At 37.2% G+C, this 20518-nt stretch overlaps 3 protein-coding genes across 3 annotated transcripts; 2 read left to right on the top strand and 1 right to left on the bottom strand.

Moving 5' to 3' along the window:
• Positions 1-1290: 1290 nt before the first annotated feature.
• Positions 1291-2985, bottom strand: LOC113752375. Its single transcript, XM_027296490.1, has one exon. The coding sequence runs from the start codon at positions 2983-2985 to the stop codon at positions 1291-1293; it is 1695 nt and encodes a 564-aa protein (XP_027152291.1).
• A 9623-nt stretch (positions 2986-12608) lies between these two features.
• LOC113752373 (putative late blight resistance protein homolog R1A-10) lies at positions 12609-15716 on the top strand. Its single transcript, XM_027296489.1, has one exon. It carries the CDS (start codon positions 12609-12611, stop codon positions 15714-15716), a length of 3108 nt encoding a protein of 1035 aa, XP_027152290.1.
• Positions 15717-17195: 1479 nt separating this feature from the next.
• Positions 17196-19736, top strand: LOC113752372 (putative late blight resistance protein homolog R1B-14). The gene has a single exon (XM_027296488.1). The coding sequence runs from the start codon at positions 17196-17198 to the stop codon at positions 19734-19736; it is 2541 nt and encodes an 846-aa protein (XP_027152289.1).
• The last annotated feature ends 782 nt before the right edge of the window (positions 19737-20518 follow it).

Genomic DNA, 20518 nt, shown 5'->3' with positions numbered 1-20518 from the left:
CACTTCCTCATCTCCTTGGTAGCTTCCTATAACTTCCTTTATCCACTCAGGAATGACACAAGTTAGTTCAGTACAATCTCCTTCCTCTCCACTTGCCCTTCTGGATAGAGCATCTGCTGCTATATTCTCCTTTCCCTTCCTGTATTGAATCTCATAGCTAAGTCCCAGCAGCTTGGTGAGCTATTTCTGTTGAAGTGTGGTAGTAATTCTTTGGTCTAGGAGATACTTAAGGCTCTGATGGTTAGTTTTTATAATGAAGTGGTTCCCCTCCAGATAGTGTCTCCATTTAGTAACAGCAGTTACCAAGGCTAGTAATTCCTTCTCATAAATAGACATTCCTAAGTTCCTGGGTGCCAGGCTTTGACTTAAGAATGCTATTGGCCTTCTGTCCTGCATCAGCACTGCCTCAATCCCTCCATAGAATGCATCAGTTTCAACTACAAATGGCTTAGTGAAATCTGGCAGAGCTAGCACAGGGATGCTACACATTGCCAGTTTGAGTTTCTGAAAAGCCTCATCTGCTGCTGCACTCTAGTGGAATCCATCCTTCTTGAGTAACATGGTGAGAGGCTTTGCAATAGCCCCATACCCCTTTACAAATTTTCTGTAGTATCCTGTTAGACCAAAGAATCCTTTGAGCTCCTTGACAGAGACTGGTTTGGGCCAGTTCATCATACCTTCCACCTTCTTTGGATCTGTCATCACTCCTTCTCCTGAGATAATGTGGCCAAGGTACTCCACCTCTGTTTGTGCAAAGGAGCATTTACTTCTCTTGGCATAGAGCTGGTGTTCCTGCAGCAGGTTCAACACTTCTGCTACCTGTTGTAGATGCACTTCCAGGGAGGGGCTGTAGATTAGTATGTCATCAAAGAAAACCAAGACATACCTCCTCAATTGATCCCTGAAAATGTGGTTCATGAGGCTCTGGAATGTTGCTGGAGCATTCGTCAGCCCAAAGGGCATAACCTTGAATTCATAAAGGCCTTGGTGAGTTCTAAAAGCTGTCTTGTGTCTGTCCTCCACTTGGACTCTGATTTGATGGTACCCAGCCCTCAAGTCAATCTTGGTGAAATATTTTGAGCCATGTAATTCATCCAGTAGCTCATCTATTAGTGGCATAGGGAACTTGTCCTTCAAGGTGAGTTCATTAAGTTGCCTGTAGTCCACACAAAACCTCCAGCTACCATCTTTTGTTTTTACTAGTAATACTGGGGATGCGAAATGGCTATTGCTAGGTTGAATGATTCCCATCTGTAGCATCTCCTTTACCAACCTTTCTATCTCTGCCTTCTACACATAGGGGCACCTGTATGGCCTGATTTGGAATGGAGTAGCTCCTCCCTTCAATGGAATGCTGTGGTCATGGCTCCTCCTTGGGGGCATGCCTTGTGGCTCAGCAAATACTCCTTCAAACCTGTGCAACAGATCTTTCATCTCAGCTGGTATTACTTCAGAGTTCTCTTTTCCTTCCTCTACCACACACAGCTGGGCAGTTATCCCATATGCTTGCTTTCTCCTCCATTTGGCCAGTTTACTCCCTTTGATGGCCCTGAGTTTCAGTTCACTGACTTCCCCTTTCAGCTCCACAGGCTGCCTTCCTTGTATGAATCTTATGGAGAGTTGCCTGAAATCAAACTCAATGGGGCTATACCTAGCCAGCCAATCCACCCCCAAAACCATGTGACAGCTCCCCAATTTCAAAGTGTTGAACTGATGTGTGAATTTGTGCCCCTGCATTTCCCACTGTAAGGCCCCTTGCAGCTGCCTGGATTCCAATTGTTCTCCATTGGCAACCTTGACTGTCAAGGGCCTCCCACCAGTTTGTAGTTGTATGGTCTCTGCTAACCTTTCATTAATAAAACAGTGAGTACTACCACTATCCACCAGGACTATGATTTCCTTTCCTATTATCTTACCCTTTAGCTTAAGGGTCTTATGCTCAGTTCCCCCTGCCAATGCATGAATGGATACTTCTATATTTTCATTACTCAATTCCCCTTCTGGACAGTCACAGAATTCTTCTGTGTCTTCCCTTGGTTCCTCTGATGTCTCCCCTACCCCAAGAGATTCATCTACCAATATGTAATTCAGGTGAGCTTGTTTGCAAATATGTCCCAAGGTATACGGTTCAGCACACTTGAAGCACAACCCCTTTTCCCTCCTGTAGCTCAGTTCAGAGGGAGTAATTCTCTTGAACTGGTCTACTGACTGGGTTCCAGGTCTAGCATTTCTATTAGGAAGGGCCTCTGGCCTTTTAGGTTGGAAGTTAGGCCACTTTACTTTAGTATGTGGAGGGAAATTCTGTTTGTTGACTGGTGGGATGTTGGGTGGGGAAGAGTATCTTTGCATCATTTTTCCTTGGGTCTTCCTAATGGCTTCCAAGTTCCTCTCCTGTAGTTTAGCAGCTTCAATGGTGTCTGCTAAGGTAAGGGGTCTGGTCATCCTAACCATACTCACTCTTTCTTCTTTTAAGCCACTAAGAAAGCATGATTTATAGTAAGAATCAGGTTGACCAGGAAGAGATACCATTACCATGGATTTTAGTTGTTCAAACCTTTCCAAGTACTCAGTTACACTCCCAGTCTGCATCAATTTGTTGAACTCCTCTATGGCCTCTTCCGGATCTCCTTCTCCAAACCTCTCACATACTGCCATTGCTAGCTCCTTCCAGGAAACCATCCCCTTCTCTTGGTACATGCCATGGAACCAGATATCTGCCTTCTCCTGGAGATGGAGTTGAGCAATATCTGATTTCAACCCTTCTTCCACTCCATGAATCTGGAAATATTTGTTTGCCCTTCTAACCCACTCTCTGGGGTTACCTCCATCAAATGTAGGGAAGTCCATCTTTGGTAACCTGGTTCCCCCTCTATTCCCCATCCTCTCAGTGGTGTCTGTGGTAATCTCTACCCGGGTCTCCCTCTCAGAACTACCTCCTACTACTTCCTTTCCCTTGTCATTCAACTTAGCCATGATCTGAGCCATCATGTTCATCATGCCTTCTTATTTTTTATCTAAATTTTTGATGGCTTTATCTGTGCTCTCCTGTCTATGCTCCATTGCCCTTACAGACTGTTCTACCCCATCATTCTTATTGGCAAAAGTCCTAACCACACTCCCCAACTCAGTGAGCTCCCTCCTCAGAGCTTCCTCCTGAGTTTTAGTCATCTCCCAATGGCTCGTAGCTAGCTCTGATACCACTGTGATGGTATCAAACAGAATCTAGGCAACAGAGCTGCTTCCAATGGACTGATTGATAAACTAGTGTAGAACCAAGATTAATAATAGGAAAGAATCAGATAACTAACTGATGAATAACCCAATGAAATGGTATTGATATTGATCAAAATAAGAAGATTACAGACTTGGCGGGAAAAGGAAAGAAAATGACAGAATGAAGGAAAACAGAAGGAGAGAATGCTCAGGGAATGATCCCTTACAATGGCTAACAAAATCCCCCTTCCCCTTTGCTGATCCTATCTATATATAGCTAGCTGACAACTAACTTCCTTGGCGTTTTCCAATCCAGCTCGGCCATGTGAATTGCTAACCAAATCTGTTTGCAGGACCACTTGCTGATGAGCTCACGTTGGTTGAGCTTGTTTCCAGCAAAGGCGTGTTTCTAATCTCACGCCTTTGTTTCTGCTTCTTCTTTGTGTTTCACGCTTTTCTCCATTAGTGCACGCCTTTCTCCTTCTAATAAAACGTGATATCAGATTTCCACGCCTTCAGCTTCCCTTCTGTTATCCTAATTAAGGCGTGATACTTAGTTCACGCTTCCAGTTTATTTTAGCTAACTTCTGCTCCATGACAAAAGATCTTGAAGGCAGCCAGTTTGGGATACCATCAGAAAAGAAAAATTGGATGCCAAATCCACTACTACAAGCAACAAGAATGGGCAACAGTGAGGTAGCTGTGGAAATCCTCAAAGTCTACCCTGAAGCTGCGTACACCTTCGATGAAAAAGGAAGGAATCTACTGCAAATTGCAGTGGCGGAGAAAAAAATGTTCTTGTATGACTACTTGATGACTAGTGGTATTGACAAGGATAGGATGCTAAGTGATATTGATTACCAAGGAAATAGCATTATACATCTTGCAGCAAGCCTGGGATCCCCTCCCAGCACTCCCCCTGGAGTTACATACCAAATGATGTGGGATGTCCTCCGGTTTAAGGTACAAAATGAAATTAATTCCAATATTGCGTTGCCTGTTGTATATTGTTTAATATTCTTTTCGGGGCTATCTGCAATTTATAATTGAAATTTGGCTCCAGAGCGAGTGCAGTATGACTCTTATCCATATCTCTGGCATCTACAAAATTCTGAGGGAAAGACAGCAGCACAGGTATTCGAGACGAACCATGCAAGTCTGCGCGAAAAGGGTGAGAAAACTTCCAAAGAAATTGCCGACAGTGTGTTGATTGTGTCTGTCCTCATTGGTACCATAAACTTCGCTGCATTTTTACTGTTCCTGGAGGTTTCGATCAAGACAATGGAGACCCCGTTTATCTCAAGACCCGGCATTGGGAATTCGGCTTGTTGATGTACTACTTAGCTGGAGGGCTGTTCTCCCCTCTGTTTGCCATGGGTACTCTGATTGGGATTATGTTTTTGCAATTTGAAACTGAGGATTTTTATGTTGCCCTGCCTTTAAAGTGTGTAGTCACCACAATTTCCATCATCTCCTCCGCGGGCTCCACAATCATATATAGTAGAGACAGTTGCGGTTAGCAGCTTCCAAATCCTTCTGGTGCTCTTACTTTCTTATGTTATGATGGCCTTTGTGTTCCTGGATACATCATATCTGATGTTCGACCAAGTATTATGTGATTCGTTATTCACTTTCTTATAGAGGGCAAGACCCTTAAGCACGGCCCTTGTTTATTCATGTCAATTGGATGCACACTGGAAAAGTTTGTGCTAAGTTTGTAAAGAACTTTTGCTTGTCATCTACTTATTTAGTTTAGGGTGAATTTCGATTTGGCCCTCCAAATTTGACCAAGGTGTCGAGTATGCACTTGAAAGTGATTGCATCTCAATTAAGCCCTTCAAACACAGAACTATGTTCCAAACCAGCCCTTTGGTCAACTCAAGTTACATGATTAACGTTTCGTTGAGCTCTAAGAGATGAGTTGATGATAATAGGTGCAGCTTAAAAAAAATTAAACTAATTAAGATTTTCAAGATTGAGATTATTGAGTTTTTATTTTATTAATCAGTTTTTGAAGTTGGTGAATAGAGATTGGAAGAGTAGGAGCTTAGAAGTAAAGTAGCAGGAGCATTTAGATTAGAGCAGCCACTTTTTTTTGTAGCCAAGATGTTAATTGCTTCAAAGTCCCTAACAGTTTGATAAATTTTCATTTTATCTCTCAAGCTCACTAAAATTTTAATCACTTGACTTGAGTTGACCAAAAGAATGGTTTGGAATGTAATTCTAGGTATGAAGGGCTTAACTGAGATGTAATCACTTTCAAGGGCTCAATTGACACTTTCGAGGGCCATATCAAAATTCGCCCACTTACCTATTCCTATATACTATTATTCAGTGTTATTCACTGTTACGGGTTGCTCCGGAAGGAAGGAAGGAAGGAAAAATGGAGTTCCTTGTTCTCAAATTGCTTCTCCATCATGTTCAAGCGCTGCGCCACCTTTTCAGTTGCAGAAGCATAGGGATCATAAACAAATGTTGAGCTAGAAGAAGCAGTCCGCCCCATCTGATCACACTCCGGCGGCTTAGTGATTGATCTGTATGCCGAACAAAAATGATAGGAATTAAAGTGGAAGACAACAAAGTCAAAAGAAGCTCGAGTTTTTCTATATACTAAGACAGAAGGCACCAGATAGAACATGGTTTTTCTTTTTGTTTTGGATTCCATGGTAGTCTGAAGCAACAAATTCTAATCTACGCAGTAGCTCCCCCCACTCAATTGTTGGTGTATTAGCTGGGTTAAGATTGAAGTTTGAACACGAATAATTTACACCATCTAATACACAATTATCAGCCAGCAGCTTATTTCATCAATTCATTCCACCTCCATGATGAAGGTGTAAACTAAATAATCTAAGCCTTAAAATCTCAAATTAAGTAAATCTCAAATTAAGTAAGATTGAAGTTTGAAAAGGAGGTTGTGTAGTCAAATGAACTCCCAGTTGATTATTCATAAAGAATATCAGTCCACTTTTTGTAGTAAAAAAGGCACGGTTTATTCATCAAGAAAGGGTAAATTATTACATATCTCTATGTGGTTTTGTCTATTACTACAAGACTTTCCTAAAGTTTAAAATGTCCACTTGAACCCTAGTAATTTTAAGTAAAGTGAAAACTGGATGGAAAATAACATTTATAATGTGCGTTATTTGAAATTTTAGTGTTATCCTTAAATACTAAACATATAATAGGAGGTTGACCACATTGCACCATGCCATACCATAAAAGAATTATGTAGATACATGAGAAATAACAGTTAGATTAAGAGGATGTTATAATTTAAGTAGATATGTTTCAAGAGTATATCACTTTGACTAGAGTTACTCTTCACTTTGTATAAAAAGTAAAGGAAAGTTGTGTTGATATTTTAAAATGTTAAAGTAATCGTCTGATAATGTATATAGTTTCAACTTAGTCCTATTCATAGTCCAACAAATCAAGGGGGACAATCCACTAGATTTGGAAGCAACCTGTCGAGCTTAACAGTGTTCTACTCGCAAATTTAACCAATGAAAATCAAAATCTCGGTCAGTTTTTAAAAAAGCTGTCAATATTGGGCTAGAAAGTTTGAATGTGCAACCTCTTCCCTAAATGGTATGCTGGAGCTAATAAAGCAAGTAGCAACTACAAAAACACAAGGCTTTTTGGTGTTTAACGGAAAATTTTAATATTTTAAAACATTTTTAATAGCTTAAGTAAGTATATTATTTTATTATAGGGAAAATTGCAGAAACCTCCCCTGAGGTTTCTGACACTTGCACTCATCTCTCCTGTGGTTTGAGAAATTGCAGTGACCTCCCTTGAACTCACAGATTCTTTGCATATTCAGTCCAGGCGATTAAAATACTGTTTTAGGGAATGAAATGAAAATTTTTGCTAGATTTGCCCTTTGTGCTACATGCCAAGTAGTATTAGCAAATGAATGACAAAGAACTACAAATCAATTAACAATTAATAAACTTTGATGGGTGTAGTTTATGGACAAATAGACATTACCTATTCAAAATACCAGCTCTTTATGGGTATTTTACTCTCAAACATTTAATTTATGATAAATACACCAATGTTTGTAAGTAAAATTCAAAAAGTATTGCAATAACATTCTTACAAAAAGGAAACCGGTAGGTTATCTATTTAATATAAATTAAATATTTTAAAAAAAGAAATGGCCCATAAAATATTAATTCTTTATGACTTTCCTCCATTACATGAACAAAGTATCGGCTTTTTATGGGCATTTTATTCTAAATCATTTGATTTATGTTAAATACATATATGTTTGCAATTTTAAATTTGATACCTCTATCAAGCAATTTAAATTAAAAAAAGATTTGTATTTTACCTCTATTCACGTGATATGGCCTCAAAATCTCTATCAGTCAATTTAAATTTACAAAAAGATTTGTATTTTACCTCTATTCACAAGATATGGCCTCAAAATCTGAAACCTCTATTTAAATTTGTATTTGATTTCATATATTTAATTTTTGTTAAATACAAAACCTACTAGTTTCCCTTCCATAAAAATATTAGTGTAATTAAATAATTCAGAATAAAATGCCCATAAAGAGTAAATACTTTGTTCATGTAATGGAGGAAAGTCATAAAGAATTAATACTTTACAGGCCATTTCTTTTTTAAAAAATATATTATTTATATTAAATAAATAACCTACCGGTTCCTTTTTGTAACATTTTTTGAATTTTACTTACAAACATTGATATATTTATTATAAATTAAATATTTGAGAGTAAAATGCCCATAAAGAGTTGGTACTTTGAATAGGTAACATCTATTTGTCCATAAACTACGCCCCTTAAAGTTTATTAATTATTAATTGATTTGTAGTACTTTGTTATTCATTGCTAATACTACTTGGCATGTAGCACAAAAGGTAAATCTGGCACAAATTTCTCATTTCACTCCCTAAAATAATATTTTAATTGCTTGGACTGAATGTGCAAAGAAATAGTAAGTTCAAGGGAAGTCAGTGCAATTTCTAAAACCACAGGGGGTGAGTTCAAGTGTCAAAAACCTCAAAGGAGGTTTTTGCAATTTTCCCTTTATTATATTATGGTATCTACTGGTTCAACCAGTCGGACCCATAGTTGAACTGCTAACGTACTATATTGGTCACTTTATCATGTTGATAGCTGTTTTGGATCTAAGAACTAGGGCAATATATGAACTATATGGTCTAAATAGTCATTTACGCAAAAAAAAAAAAAAAAACCCCCCGTTTTTGTGTTTTGCTAATTTTTCTGGTTTGAGGTATCTCCAATGTATGTCTGCATTAATTCAAAAGAGGTTTCCAAGTAGTGATTAGGTAGGGGTGATAATTTTTAATATAACATGACAACACAAATCAAACATAACTCAAAATTAACAAGTTTCACACGACTTGTAACTAACAAGTTTAACATGACTTGGATTTATATGAGCTATTGTTTGGTCAACCTGTTAACTGCACAAATGTAATGGGTTGGGTTGACTTAACCTGTAGATTGACTTGCTAACCCTATAGTAATTTAACATTACTAAATCATCCTAGTTCTTGCTATTTTTTTAATCATTTTTTGGTAATAAGTTCTTGCTTTTCTTTGACAAATCCAAAAAAAAAAAAAAAAGAGAGAAATGAAGGTATGTAAAATGCATGGTTGCACGGGCTTGCAAGTTTAGTTTAAAATTTTGAATTTGAAAATTTAGAAACTTATAAGTTTTTTGTTTTATTGTGTATGACAATATTAGACTTTTTTTTTTAGACCTTTAAATATTGAGAATTTTTTTTTGCTTTAAATATTGAAAATTGGTTTATACTAAGAAGACTTTATTACGTATTATAACTTTATAAACTTTGAAGACTCTTAAGTTTTGTATTTATTCTTACGTATTGTGCCTTTAGAACTTGATTTGTTAGCAAGTTGGTAGCTTGAACTTTGAACGTTCTGTGTCTTTTTTCTTTCCCCCACCAATTATCTGCAAGAAGTAGCATTAAGACAAAACAAACTCTTAGATGCTAAGGAGGTTTTGGTCTAGTGAGATTGCAACGTTAGGATTTAGAAATTTTGGATTCAAATCTCTTTACTCCCACCCTACTTAAATCTCACCCCTCCTTTGCTTAAAAAATTTTGTAAAAAAAAAAAAAAAATCTTGGATGAAAAGTTCCATTTCGAGGGATGAAAATTACTTCCACCAGAAAAGTCGAGAAAAAAGAAACCATAGGACTCTTAAATTAGATTGTTACAATCGATTAACTAAAAAAAAAAAAATTCACGACTGAATTTGAAGTTGATTTAGTGAATTCCATTGAGTACAAAGCCACATGAAACATGAAAGAATTCGAGAAAGAAACAGCACCAGTAATTTTCCTTACAACCTAGCAGCACGCATGCAAGTCCGGATACCTAGCTTTACAATCTTTCTTAGGTATGCAATGTTATCACATAACTCTCCTACCATTTTTAAATATCTATACAACCTCCTGCAGTTTTAGACAAAGTGAAAGTTTAACTGGAAAGTAGCCTTTGTAATGTTGTTAGTTGAAATGTCAACAAAACATTTACTTAAGTACTAAAAAAAGCGGTTCCATAAATCCACAAGGGGAATACGAATATATGCAAAATTATGGGGAGCTAGGTGAATATTTATGTGAAACGAAAGGGGGTTAAGTGGATATTAAAATTTCATAACATGTGTTTCTGTTTTAACATAAAACCATAAGCTAATCTCCCTTTCTTCACCTCGTTGCTCAAATTTCATCCATCCTCTGCTAGGAAAAAGAATTAAAATAAAACTATAACGGAAATATGGATATAAGCAAAATTGCAGGAGGTTAAGTGAGTATTTATATAAAACAATAGTGGTTAAGTGGATGCTATAAATTCATGATATGTGATTTTGGAAAATGAGTTGCTTTACATCCAATTTTTCACTTTATACTAAATTATAGAGAAATTACGTGGATATTTTGAAATGTTAGAAAAGTCGCCGGCAATATGCAACACTACATGAGCTTTATTAACAATTTACCCCTTATATTGAGTTTGCTTGGGCTTGTGCAAAGCTGGACAATTGGAATTGGATCCTCTCCTTGACCCTTTTCTCTTTAACATCCCTTAAAAAAACTAGTTCCGAGAGTTCAGTTTGCGTGGTTCGAATCAAAGGAGATGGTGACGCATTGAGATCGGACATGAATAAAGTTCAGGACATGAAGAGGTCCTCCATTGGTCACATTCTGATTTGGGAGAGACTGGAGCTGTTGTTTAGGAATCGAAGATGATGTTGAAATTGATAACGTTTCCGCCCCAGCCTTGGTTGGTTACATCAGAGAAGAAGCCATCTCCTCCCTCCCTCCCTCAGGAAAGTCTATTTCACTTGGTCGGTTGAATAGCAAAACAATTCGAACGCCTTTCTTTTTCACATACGCAACAACGAATATGGCCCAGGCCAACGTCACATCCAAAGAAGGAACCAAAACTTATATTTGAATTTTGAAACCATGGATGGACCGGCCGGTTTGCAATCCACGGTCTGCGGTTTGACTGTTCAGACTATAAATCGGCTTCGATTCATAATTTTAGTTGATTGAAATTAAAACCAGTGAGAACCGTATGAAATGGTTCATACCATTGAACTAACTTTTTTTTTTGTTTCGTTCATTAAATTGAAAAAGAAGAAAAAAAGATTGGGTTCTCCTCAATCTTAAAGGCTAATCACTAAGTGTCATATCCACTTACCCTCTTATCAAGTTTTCATCTCTACTCTCCAATTTTCTTACTTTCTCCAAGCTCCAAGTTTCTTTTTTTCTTTTAATTTAATAAATTTGCAATCTAAGTCACAAAAACATAGTTTAAAGTCAAAGTGTCTAATTCCTAGCGACATGAATTTTGTTTAATTTCAGAATATTGTGGTATTTTTTGGGTAGGGTTTAAGATTATTTTTTACAATTGAGATGAAATTTATTTTTTTGAACTTATCATTTAAAAAATAGATTTGTGAAAGTCCAAGTTCTTTAAAAATATTAAACTTTTTATTAGATGAAGTCTTGAATTAGATCATTGGATATCTTATTTTGTGGACACATATTTATATAATCTATTTTTAAAAAAAAAAATTCATTGAGTTGGAGTTGAATCGGTCCGAGTGATTGAATCGTGATTCAAACACCTCATTAGTTCAATTAATGGTCGAGTTTAGAAACATTGTCTTTGAACAAGAGCCACAGTCAAAGGCTGAAGTTGGTTTACACCAGCATATTGTATACTTAACTCTAATAGACTTAACTCTAGTTGAGCAACACAGAATTTAAGATTATCTAGCCATAGAGGAAACTCCCTTTCTTTCTGCTTTAAAACCCCGCAGTTGTTATCACAATTGGGAGGTGATATTCAATACCGAAAGTTTGGAAGAGTAACCCAATTGGAAACAAGGATAAAAAAAGCTTTAATTCTTGTTGAACGTCACATCCAAAGAAGGAACCAAAGCTTATCTTTGAACGAGAGCCACAGTCAAACGCTGAAATTGGTTCACGCTAACATATTATATACTTTAAATCTAGTTCTGCAACGCAGAGTTTAAGATTATCCAACCATGGCGGAAACTGCCTCTCTTTCCCTTTTGAAACCCCGCAGTTGTTATCACAATTGGGAGGTGATATTCAATGCTGAAAATTTGGAAGAGTAACCCAATTGGAAACAAAGATTGATTAAAAACGAAAAAGCTATAATTATTGTTGCAACCTTCTATTTACGAGATAAAACAATTTATTCTTTTTCATTAACTTCATTCATGCCAGCTAAGTACGTTTAATTATTTGCACTGATAATCTTTTTAAATTCAAAAGCTTCTCCATTGACTAAATCTACAAATATATATATATATATATATATATATATATATGTTTAATTATACCAATTTACCTACTCTCCCAAATAGTCCAATAGTATAATTGTATTGTTGTAATTTTTATATATTACAGATGCTAAACTGAAAAAAAAAAGAAAAAAAAAACGTTTTTACTAGCTGAATTAGAATTTTATAATTTTATTCAAAAAACTGGGGAACTTTTCATGACTCAATTATTTTTATTCACCGATCAATCTGAGTAAAAAAGTTTTTTTTTTAATTTTTAGCATACTTAGTTTTGAGATGATGGTGCGTGTGGCCCAGGAGTCAGCTGGCTGGTTTATCTTCTACTAGATGAAATTAAATATGCCTTTAGATGATGAAACTTGAGGGACCAATCTCAGTCAACCTTGGTCAATAAACAATTACAAGGGCTGTTGAGCAAAATTGGTTATATAATATGTACCGGATAGGAGGTCGGCCCAGGACAATTTGACAATTATACCAACAATTTTTTTTTTCTCTATCCTGCTACCAAAACTTTGCTTGCAACAATGTCAAACACAGGGAATGACCAGTTTGATCTTAAAGTTGTTAAAGCTCGTAGGAGAATTGAATTCCTACAGGACGACCTGAATTGGCTGGTGCAACACCAAAGATCCATTGATCCATTTTTTGGTTTTAACAAGACGAAAATGATATCCGTTTGCAAAGATCTTACATTCCTGATGTCTTTCCTGGAAAGGGTTCAAGAAACTTCCGCTGGTGACCATCCAACTGTTGCAGCTTTGCTTAATGAGATTACTCCTTTGGTTGATCAACTATTAGGGGAGGTTTGCTCTTATATACACTATAAAAATAAAACCATAAAAAATGATGGCTTCTTTCGGTGCTTTAACATCAGATCAACAAAAGAGGTCGCCTTCCTTCTGTTGGGTTCGGGCTCTGCTTTCAAATGTATATTTAGAAATTTGCTTGAGTTTTCTGGGATGGGCTTCCTCCAATATTCTAGAAATAGGACCGCCTTCCTTCTGCTGGCTTCGCTCTATCTATTCATCTCTTTTCTCAAATGTATTTATAGAAATTTGCCTCAATATTCTGGGATGGGCTTCCTCCAATATTCTAGAGAATTCCTTCAGAGTGCTGGGATGGGCTTCCTCCAATCTTTTATACATTTGCCTCAGAATTCTGGGAGGCACTTCCTCCAAGATTATAACCCTCAGCATACTCTTTTCGTTATTAAGCTTCAGCTTTGGCTCTTTCTATGCCTCTTGGTTTTCGCTTTCATTTTGATTTCCGTGACGACCTTCCACCTATATTCTTGGAAGATTGGTAATTTGTTGAAGAAGGTCAAGTCTGTGGAGCAAGAGGTTTTGGTTACTTTCAACTGCAATGGTACCATTGATAAAGCTGGAGAGCCTTCTGTTAAAATTTCATTGATACACAACCCCAGTTCTGTTATCAAGGAAAAGATAGTGGTTGGACTTCATGAGGAGGCAAGAGAACTGCTACACAAGCTTATTGGTGGGAGAAAGCAATTGGAAGTGATTTGTATCACTGGGATGGGAGGAATCGGTAAGACAACTTTGGCATGTAGATTGTATGATGATCCATCTGTTGTTAATCATTTTCATTTGCGTGCATGGACATCAGTTTCTCAGTTCTGTGAAAAGAGAGAGTTATTCTCTAATATTTTAAGTTCCATCTTGAATGAAAGTGATCCAATATTTTCCATGAGTGATGAGCACATGGGAGAGAAGTTGTATAAGTGCCTAAAGGGAAACAGATATTTGATTGTGGTAGATGACATTTGGGATATTGAAGCGTGGCATGAGATAAAGGTATGTTTTCCAGAGGATGACAATTGTAGCAGAATTTTGATGACTACTCGAAATGAGGATGTGGCTTCAAAAGTTAGAATTAGTAGTAGTCCCCCTCACCGTTTGAGGTTTTTAACTCATGATGAAAGTTGGGACCTTTTCAAGCAGAAGGTATTTCCTGATAAGAGCTTCCCTGCTGAGTTGGTTGAAATAGGGAATCAAATCGTTGCAGACTGTAAGGGCCTGCCTCTTGCAATTGTTGTTATCGGTGGACTTCTTGTGAAGGAGGTCAAGACACAAGAATGGTGGAGACAGGTTGCTCAAAATATAGGATCTGCTATTAGTAATGGCCCAGAGAATATCATGGATATACTAGCATTGAGTTACGAACACTTGCCACCTTCACTGAAATCTTGTTTTCTTTATGCTGGATCATTTCCTGAAGATTATGAAATCCCTGTGAAGAGGTTGATAAGGTCTTGGATTGCTGAAGGGTTTATTCAGCACACTGATGAACAGCAGTTGGAGGATGTGTTACCTGAAGAAGGAAAAAAAAATAAGAAGTTGGAAGATACGGCAGAGGATAATCTGGTAGATCTCATCAGTAGGAGCCTTCTCATAGTCGAAAAGAAAAGACCTGATGGTGGAATAAAGTCTTGTCGTATGCATGATCTGTTGAGAGATTTATGCCACAGGAGGGTTAAGGAAAAGAAGTTTCTGCAGCCCATTTGCAAGTGTAGACAAAATGGTGCTCACAATCCTCGTACATTTTCTGATTGTCAATATTTCCACTTCTATAATTCTCATTTTGTCAATGAAGGCATAGTGTTTAACAAAGATACATTGCCAGTATATAAACTTCTTAAAACACTGGATATGAGGCATATCAATCTAGATTCATTTCCTGAGATGGTAGCACGGTTACTTCATTTGAAGTACTTGGCACTTCGGGTTGACCGCATTGAGAAGTTACCGCAATCAATATTTGAACTCTGGAGGCTTGAGACTTTCATCCTGAATGGAGATAAAGGGGGAAGAGTTGCCTTAACTACTGACATTCTGAAGATGGTGAACTTGAGACATTTTCAAATTTCACAAGAATTGGTACTTCAACAATTTTGGAGGGCATTATCACGGGAGTTACACATGAGCTCTGAAAAGGGGCCGGCCCTTCTTCCACTCATACTGGGCAAGTTGCAGACCATTTCTGAGCTGTGTTCTCTAAATTCTGTAGAAAACTTGCTTGCAAGCACTCCCAACCTCAGAAAATTAGGATTTCGTTTTACATTATCTAAGAGAAATGAGTCCTTTTCATTTCCCAATCTTTCTGGTTTGAATCAGCTTGAGGCACTGAAATTTGAATATCAAACTTTGGGCATGGTGCCTCTAGGCATTCCTCATCCCGAGATGTTCCCTCCAAGTTTGAAGAAGATGACACTAATAGGTAGTCATTTGAACTGGAAAGAAATGGCAATTATAGGGGAGCTACCTAACTTGGAGGTTCTCAAGATAAAAGACAATTTCTTCAGCGGACCATTGTGGGAAACAAGCGATGATGGTTTTGGCAGCCTCAAGTTTTTGAAACTCTCGCATTTGGATCTTCAAAACTGGATTTCCTATAGTGGTCATTTCCCTAGGCTAGAGTGGTTAGTGATAAATGGATGTCTAGATTTGGAGGTTATTCCATCTGAGATGGGAGAGATCCCTACACTGCAGAAAATCGAGGTGTATCGATCGTCTAACTCAGCAGTGGAATCAGCAGGACAAATCCAAGAATCACAGAGGTGCTTCGGTAATGATGATTTCAAGGTCTTTATATACCAGCATTTTCAAGAGTTCTAGTCTGGAGGGTTTCCTAGATTTAGTTACATGTATATATCATGCAGAGCCTCTTATGTATTGGCAGTATTTTTTGTCTTTTTCCTTTTTCCAGATGTGTAGTAACCTGATTCACAGTGTTTCTTACAATAAGAAGTGATTCTGATTCATCTGACTATTACTTGACTTCTCATTATCAATCTATACTGCTGGTTGTAGCTGGTGCTTTTGCTCACAGTTTATCACAGGCAGTCTATCAGTCCGTGATATGATTTCTCCAAGCCCAATACTGCCCCTGGTCACATTTTTGTTGTTATCCGGATAGAGTTTAATTGAAGGCAAAAGCTCTTCTGCAGGCATCAAGAATCATGATATTAAATTTTTGAACAAATGTAAATGGCATGCAGATCAGATTAAAAAGATTGCCGTACTTCATTTTTTAAATTTATTAATGCATGCCAATTGGATGATCAAGAAGTTTAAACATGGATCATTTGTTTTATGATTCCCGATGCTTACCGTACAGATGGAAATCTCATCCTTTACTTCCAATGTGGTTAGCTGCTCATATCATATTTTGGTTCTTTTTTATTTCATAAAATCTAGAAGTTAGAATAATTCAACAATTACATATGGGCGCAATTGGCACCTAGATGGGCTCCTGTTTCTCTATCACTGCATATAGATGGTATAACAAAACTACTACTTATGGAAATATCTTGCTTCACAAATAACAAAAAGAAAGAAAAAAGAGAATAATGGGAAGGATTTTGCATCATTGCACAGAATTAGACTTGTGTTACATATTTGATTGAAACATGTAAAGTTAACGTGCAGTAAAACAGAATATAACAAGAATATTTTGCCAAAAGATCATGGTAAATCTGAAAAATTATATATAGACAGGATCAAAGTAAATCAGGAGTAAATTCACCAACTTATGGGTATTTGATCTTTTTTTAAGTCAAGTTTAGAGAAATTCACCTCTACATTACCATGTATTTAACTTCCACTGTCTTTGAATATACTAAGTATTTGAATACCTCGTATAGGCAAAATTAACCTTAACTTGAGATATAGTCATGGCCTAATTCCTTAGGATCATGTGTTTTCTCATTACTAGGATTGATGTTTAAGTTCAACCTACAAGGCAAATGTCATCAAGATGAAATAGTCTTACAAGGAAATATTCAAGTTACATGTGCATGATAACCTCAAAAATCTATAAAAATTTCAGTTAGCAGCCATAAAAAATGGACTAATTTATGATGATTAGGTACTATGTAATTATCCATGGCCCCATTGTGGACGAAAGTTCAGCCACTCAGCAGATTGTTATTACTTCTTCAAAGAAGCGAAATAACAAAGGAAGAAGAAAAGTCAATTTTGATTAGATTTCCAATCTCCATGAATGCAAAAATATGGCCTGAATGAGAAGACAACTATTTCATTCCAACACTTGCTTAAAGAAACTAGTCATCTCAACTCCACCACTGAAGTCAGATGGATGAAGCTAAGATTCTTGTGGACTTGCTACTTGAGGACCTTGAATTGGCACTGAGAGATAACTCATATTCGGTCCTTTCTGGAGAGAGTCCAATGGTGATTTCACTCTATGAAGATCTCAAAATCATAAAATCTTTTCTGGAAAGAATTCAACATGCCCCCATTGATCAAAAGCAACTCCAATCTTTCTTTGTCACAGAGATTAGAGATGTGGTCTTGAAGATGTTGGTGGATGTTGACTCTTATATCGTCAATACTTTCACAAAGAATGAAGGAAATTTTGGAACGGAGATTGGCAGTCTCTTTCAGCTTTCACCTGAGCTTTCCTTTCGAGCAAAACAGATTGACTTGTACAAGAAAGAGATTTTGGAAATTCACAATGATGCCTTAATTGGTCCCTCTGTGACAACAATCAAAGATGTTGGAGAAGTTTCATTGAAAACCAGGAGCAGAACTCTCAGCTTTCTAATGGAAGAAAAGATGGTAGGCTTTCAGGATGAGGCAACTGCACTACTGGACAGGCTTACTGGCGGGGAACAGATGCAGCTTGAAGTGATTTCCATTGTTGGGATGGGAGGAATTGGCAAGACAAAATTGGCAAAAAGATTGTACACTGATCCAGTTGTTGTTCATCACTTCCATGTACGTGGATGGGCAACCACTAGTGATAGTGGTCTACTTGAGGTAAACAATATATTGCAGGACATCTTAAGTTGCATTATCAATGCCAAAGAAAACGTAAATAAAATGACTTACAAGCAAATGGAAGAGAAGTTAATGAACTGTTTAAAGGGGAAGAGATATTTGATTGTGATTGATGGTTTAAGGAACTGGGATCCATTTTCTCTGAGGGGCTTTGGTAGATTCTTCCCAAATGATTGTGCTGGTAGTAAAATTTTGTTGACTAGCAGGACCAAAGAAGTAGTTTTGAGATTGAACCCAAGCAGCCCCCTTCATTTTTTGCGCTATTTAAGCCATAGTGAGAGTTGGAGATTATTTGAGAGTAAAGTATTTACCAATACGAGATGTCCCCTTGAGTTGATGGAAGTAGGAAAGGAAATTCTTTCAAAGTGCTGTGGACTCCCACTTTCAATTGTTGTTTTAGCTGGAGTTCTACAGAAAGATATCTCGCGAGAGTGGTGGATGCATATTGCTGAAGATATGACTTCAGCTGTTGGGGGTGAAGAAGAACAACTCATGCATATTTTAGCCATTGGTTATGAGCACTTGCCTGACTGGTTGAAACCATGCTTTCTTCATCTAGGATCATTTCCTAAAGGCTATGAAATCCCTGTCAAGAAATTAGTCCGGTCATGGACTGCTGGGAGATTCATAAAGCATAATGGAGAAAAGAAAACGGAAGATGTAGCAGACGATTATCTGTCGTATCTAGTTGACAGAAGTCTAGTTATAGTTTCCAAGAGAAGATCCAATGGTGGGATAAAGACTTGCTATATCCATGATTTCTTGTGGGATTTATGTCTGAAGAAAGCTAAGGATAACATGCTTCTGAGGCCAATTTGTATTTATGAACAAACTTCTCTTTTCTCAACTGCTCAGTTAACTTTTCTTCTCTACCATGCTCAAGGTGTACCAGATCTAGATCCACCTTATCATTTCTTTGATTCTCTGAAAGACTTGAGGATAAGTTTTCCTAAGACGGAATCATTAGTGACAAAACTTCTCATAGTGTTGGATTTAGAAAACATCATCCTACAAGTCTTTCCTCTAGAGATATTAGTGATGGTTCATTTGAAGTACTTGTCACTTAATATTCCTTCCCTGAGGAAGCTTCCACTCCTGTGTAACTTTTGGAACCTAGAAACCTTCATTCTTGTCACAGAAAAGCGGGCAACTGTCACCTTACCACATGACATTTGGAAAATGGTAAACCTAAGGCATTTGCACGTTTCAGGGGAGCTGGAATTTAAAAGTGCCTGTTCAAGCTCTTCAAGTCCCTTTATGCTGGACAATCTGCAAACCATTTCTCAGTTATGTCCTTCAAGTTGTATCAAGGATATATTGGCAAAGACGCCCAATCTAGTAAACTTAGGATGCAATCTATCTTTTTCAAACACTGCTAAAGATTTGTTCCCTGATCTTTCCATTTTAAAACTACTGGAAACATTAAAATTTGATATCCAAACGTGGGGAACACTACAGTTCTGTTACAGTATTCCTCAACCAACTTCATTTCCTCCAAGCTTGAAGAAGCTGACTTTGATAGGTAGTCTGGATTGGAAAGAGATGTCAACCATTGGGAGGTTGCCAAACTTAGAAGTTCTAAAAGTGAAAAACAATTTCTTCAATGGACAGCAATGGGAAACTAGTGATGAGGGGTTTCATCATCTCAAATTCTTGAAACTTTCACATACAAATCTTCAACGCTGGATTGCCTCGAGTAGCAGCTTCCCTTGCCTCGAGCACTTGGTGCTACATAGATGTCTAGTACTGGAGGAAATACCACCTAGCATTGGAGATCTCCAAACCCTGCAGATGATTGAGGTCAGTCATTCATCACCAGCTGCAGCAGATTAAGCCAGGCAAATTCAAGAATCACAGAAGTATATGGGTAATTTTGAACTCAAGGTCTTTACTCAACCCCTCTGTGAAGTGGAATAGAGGGATCTTTCAGTCTTTGATGTCTGAGCATTTATGGAAATAGAAAAGAATTTTCAGAAATTTTGAAATGGCTTCTTAGGTTTCAATCATTTGCTGCATAAATTGTTATTAGGGGTGTGATATGATATTTAAAGTTCAGCAATTCCAGTTTTGGTCTCATTTTAATGACAGGAATTGAATCAAACTGTTGTCAACATTTTGCCTGGTTTCTCAGCTCTGCAAGTTATGGTCTTACTTCGACCAATGCCATATGCCAATAGCATGTAAATAAATAACTACAATTTTCAGCTGCTGTTAAAATTTTTTATATGTTGTTTCTCCATATGTTCATTCCCTCATGATTCATAATTGTTAAACCAAGTTTATTAGTTTGGAAGGTACCGTATATATTTTTTTAGCATTTCATTCTCAGGCAAGGTTTTCAGTTGCTTTCTTGTTTTAATAGTTTGAAATTTGAATGTAATATATTGTGTTTTTTTTCCCATGTGATAACATCTATACTGTTTCTAATCCATTCCAAATTAGAAGGATTAGAAGGAAGAACACAATTGAGTTATGTAAGGGGCTAAAGGGAAAATTTTATCCAACTCGTATGAATGCACTATCCTACCTTCTACGGATTTTTTCATCAATAGGTGCTGGATTTTTAACATTCGACCGATAGGCCAAAGACAAGTTGGTTTGTCTCATCATTAATT

This window comes from Coffea eugenioides, chromosome 11, assembly GCF_003713205.1.
Source record: "Coffea eugenioides isolate CCC68of chromosome 11, Ceug_1.0, whole genome shotgun sequence".
NCBI classification, from domain to species: domain Eukaryota; kingdom Viridiplantae; phylum Streptophyta; class Magnoliopsida; order Gentianales; family Rubiaceae; genus Coffea; species Coffea eugenioides.
This window is presented reverse-complemented; position numbering and strand designations above follow the sequence as displayed.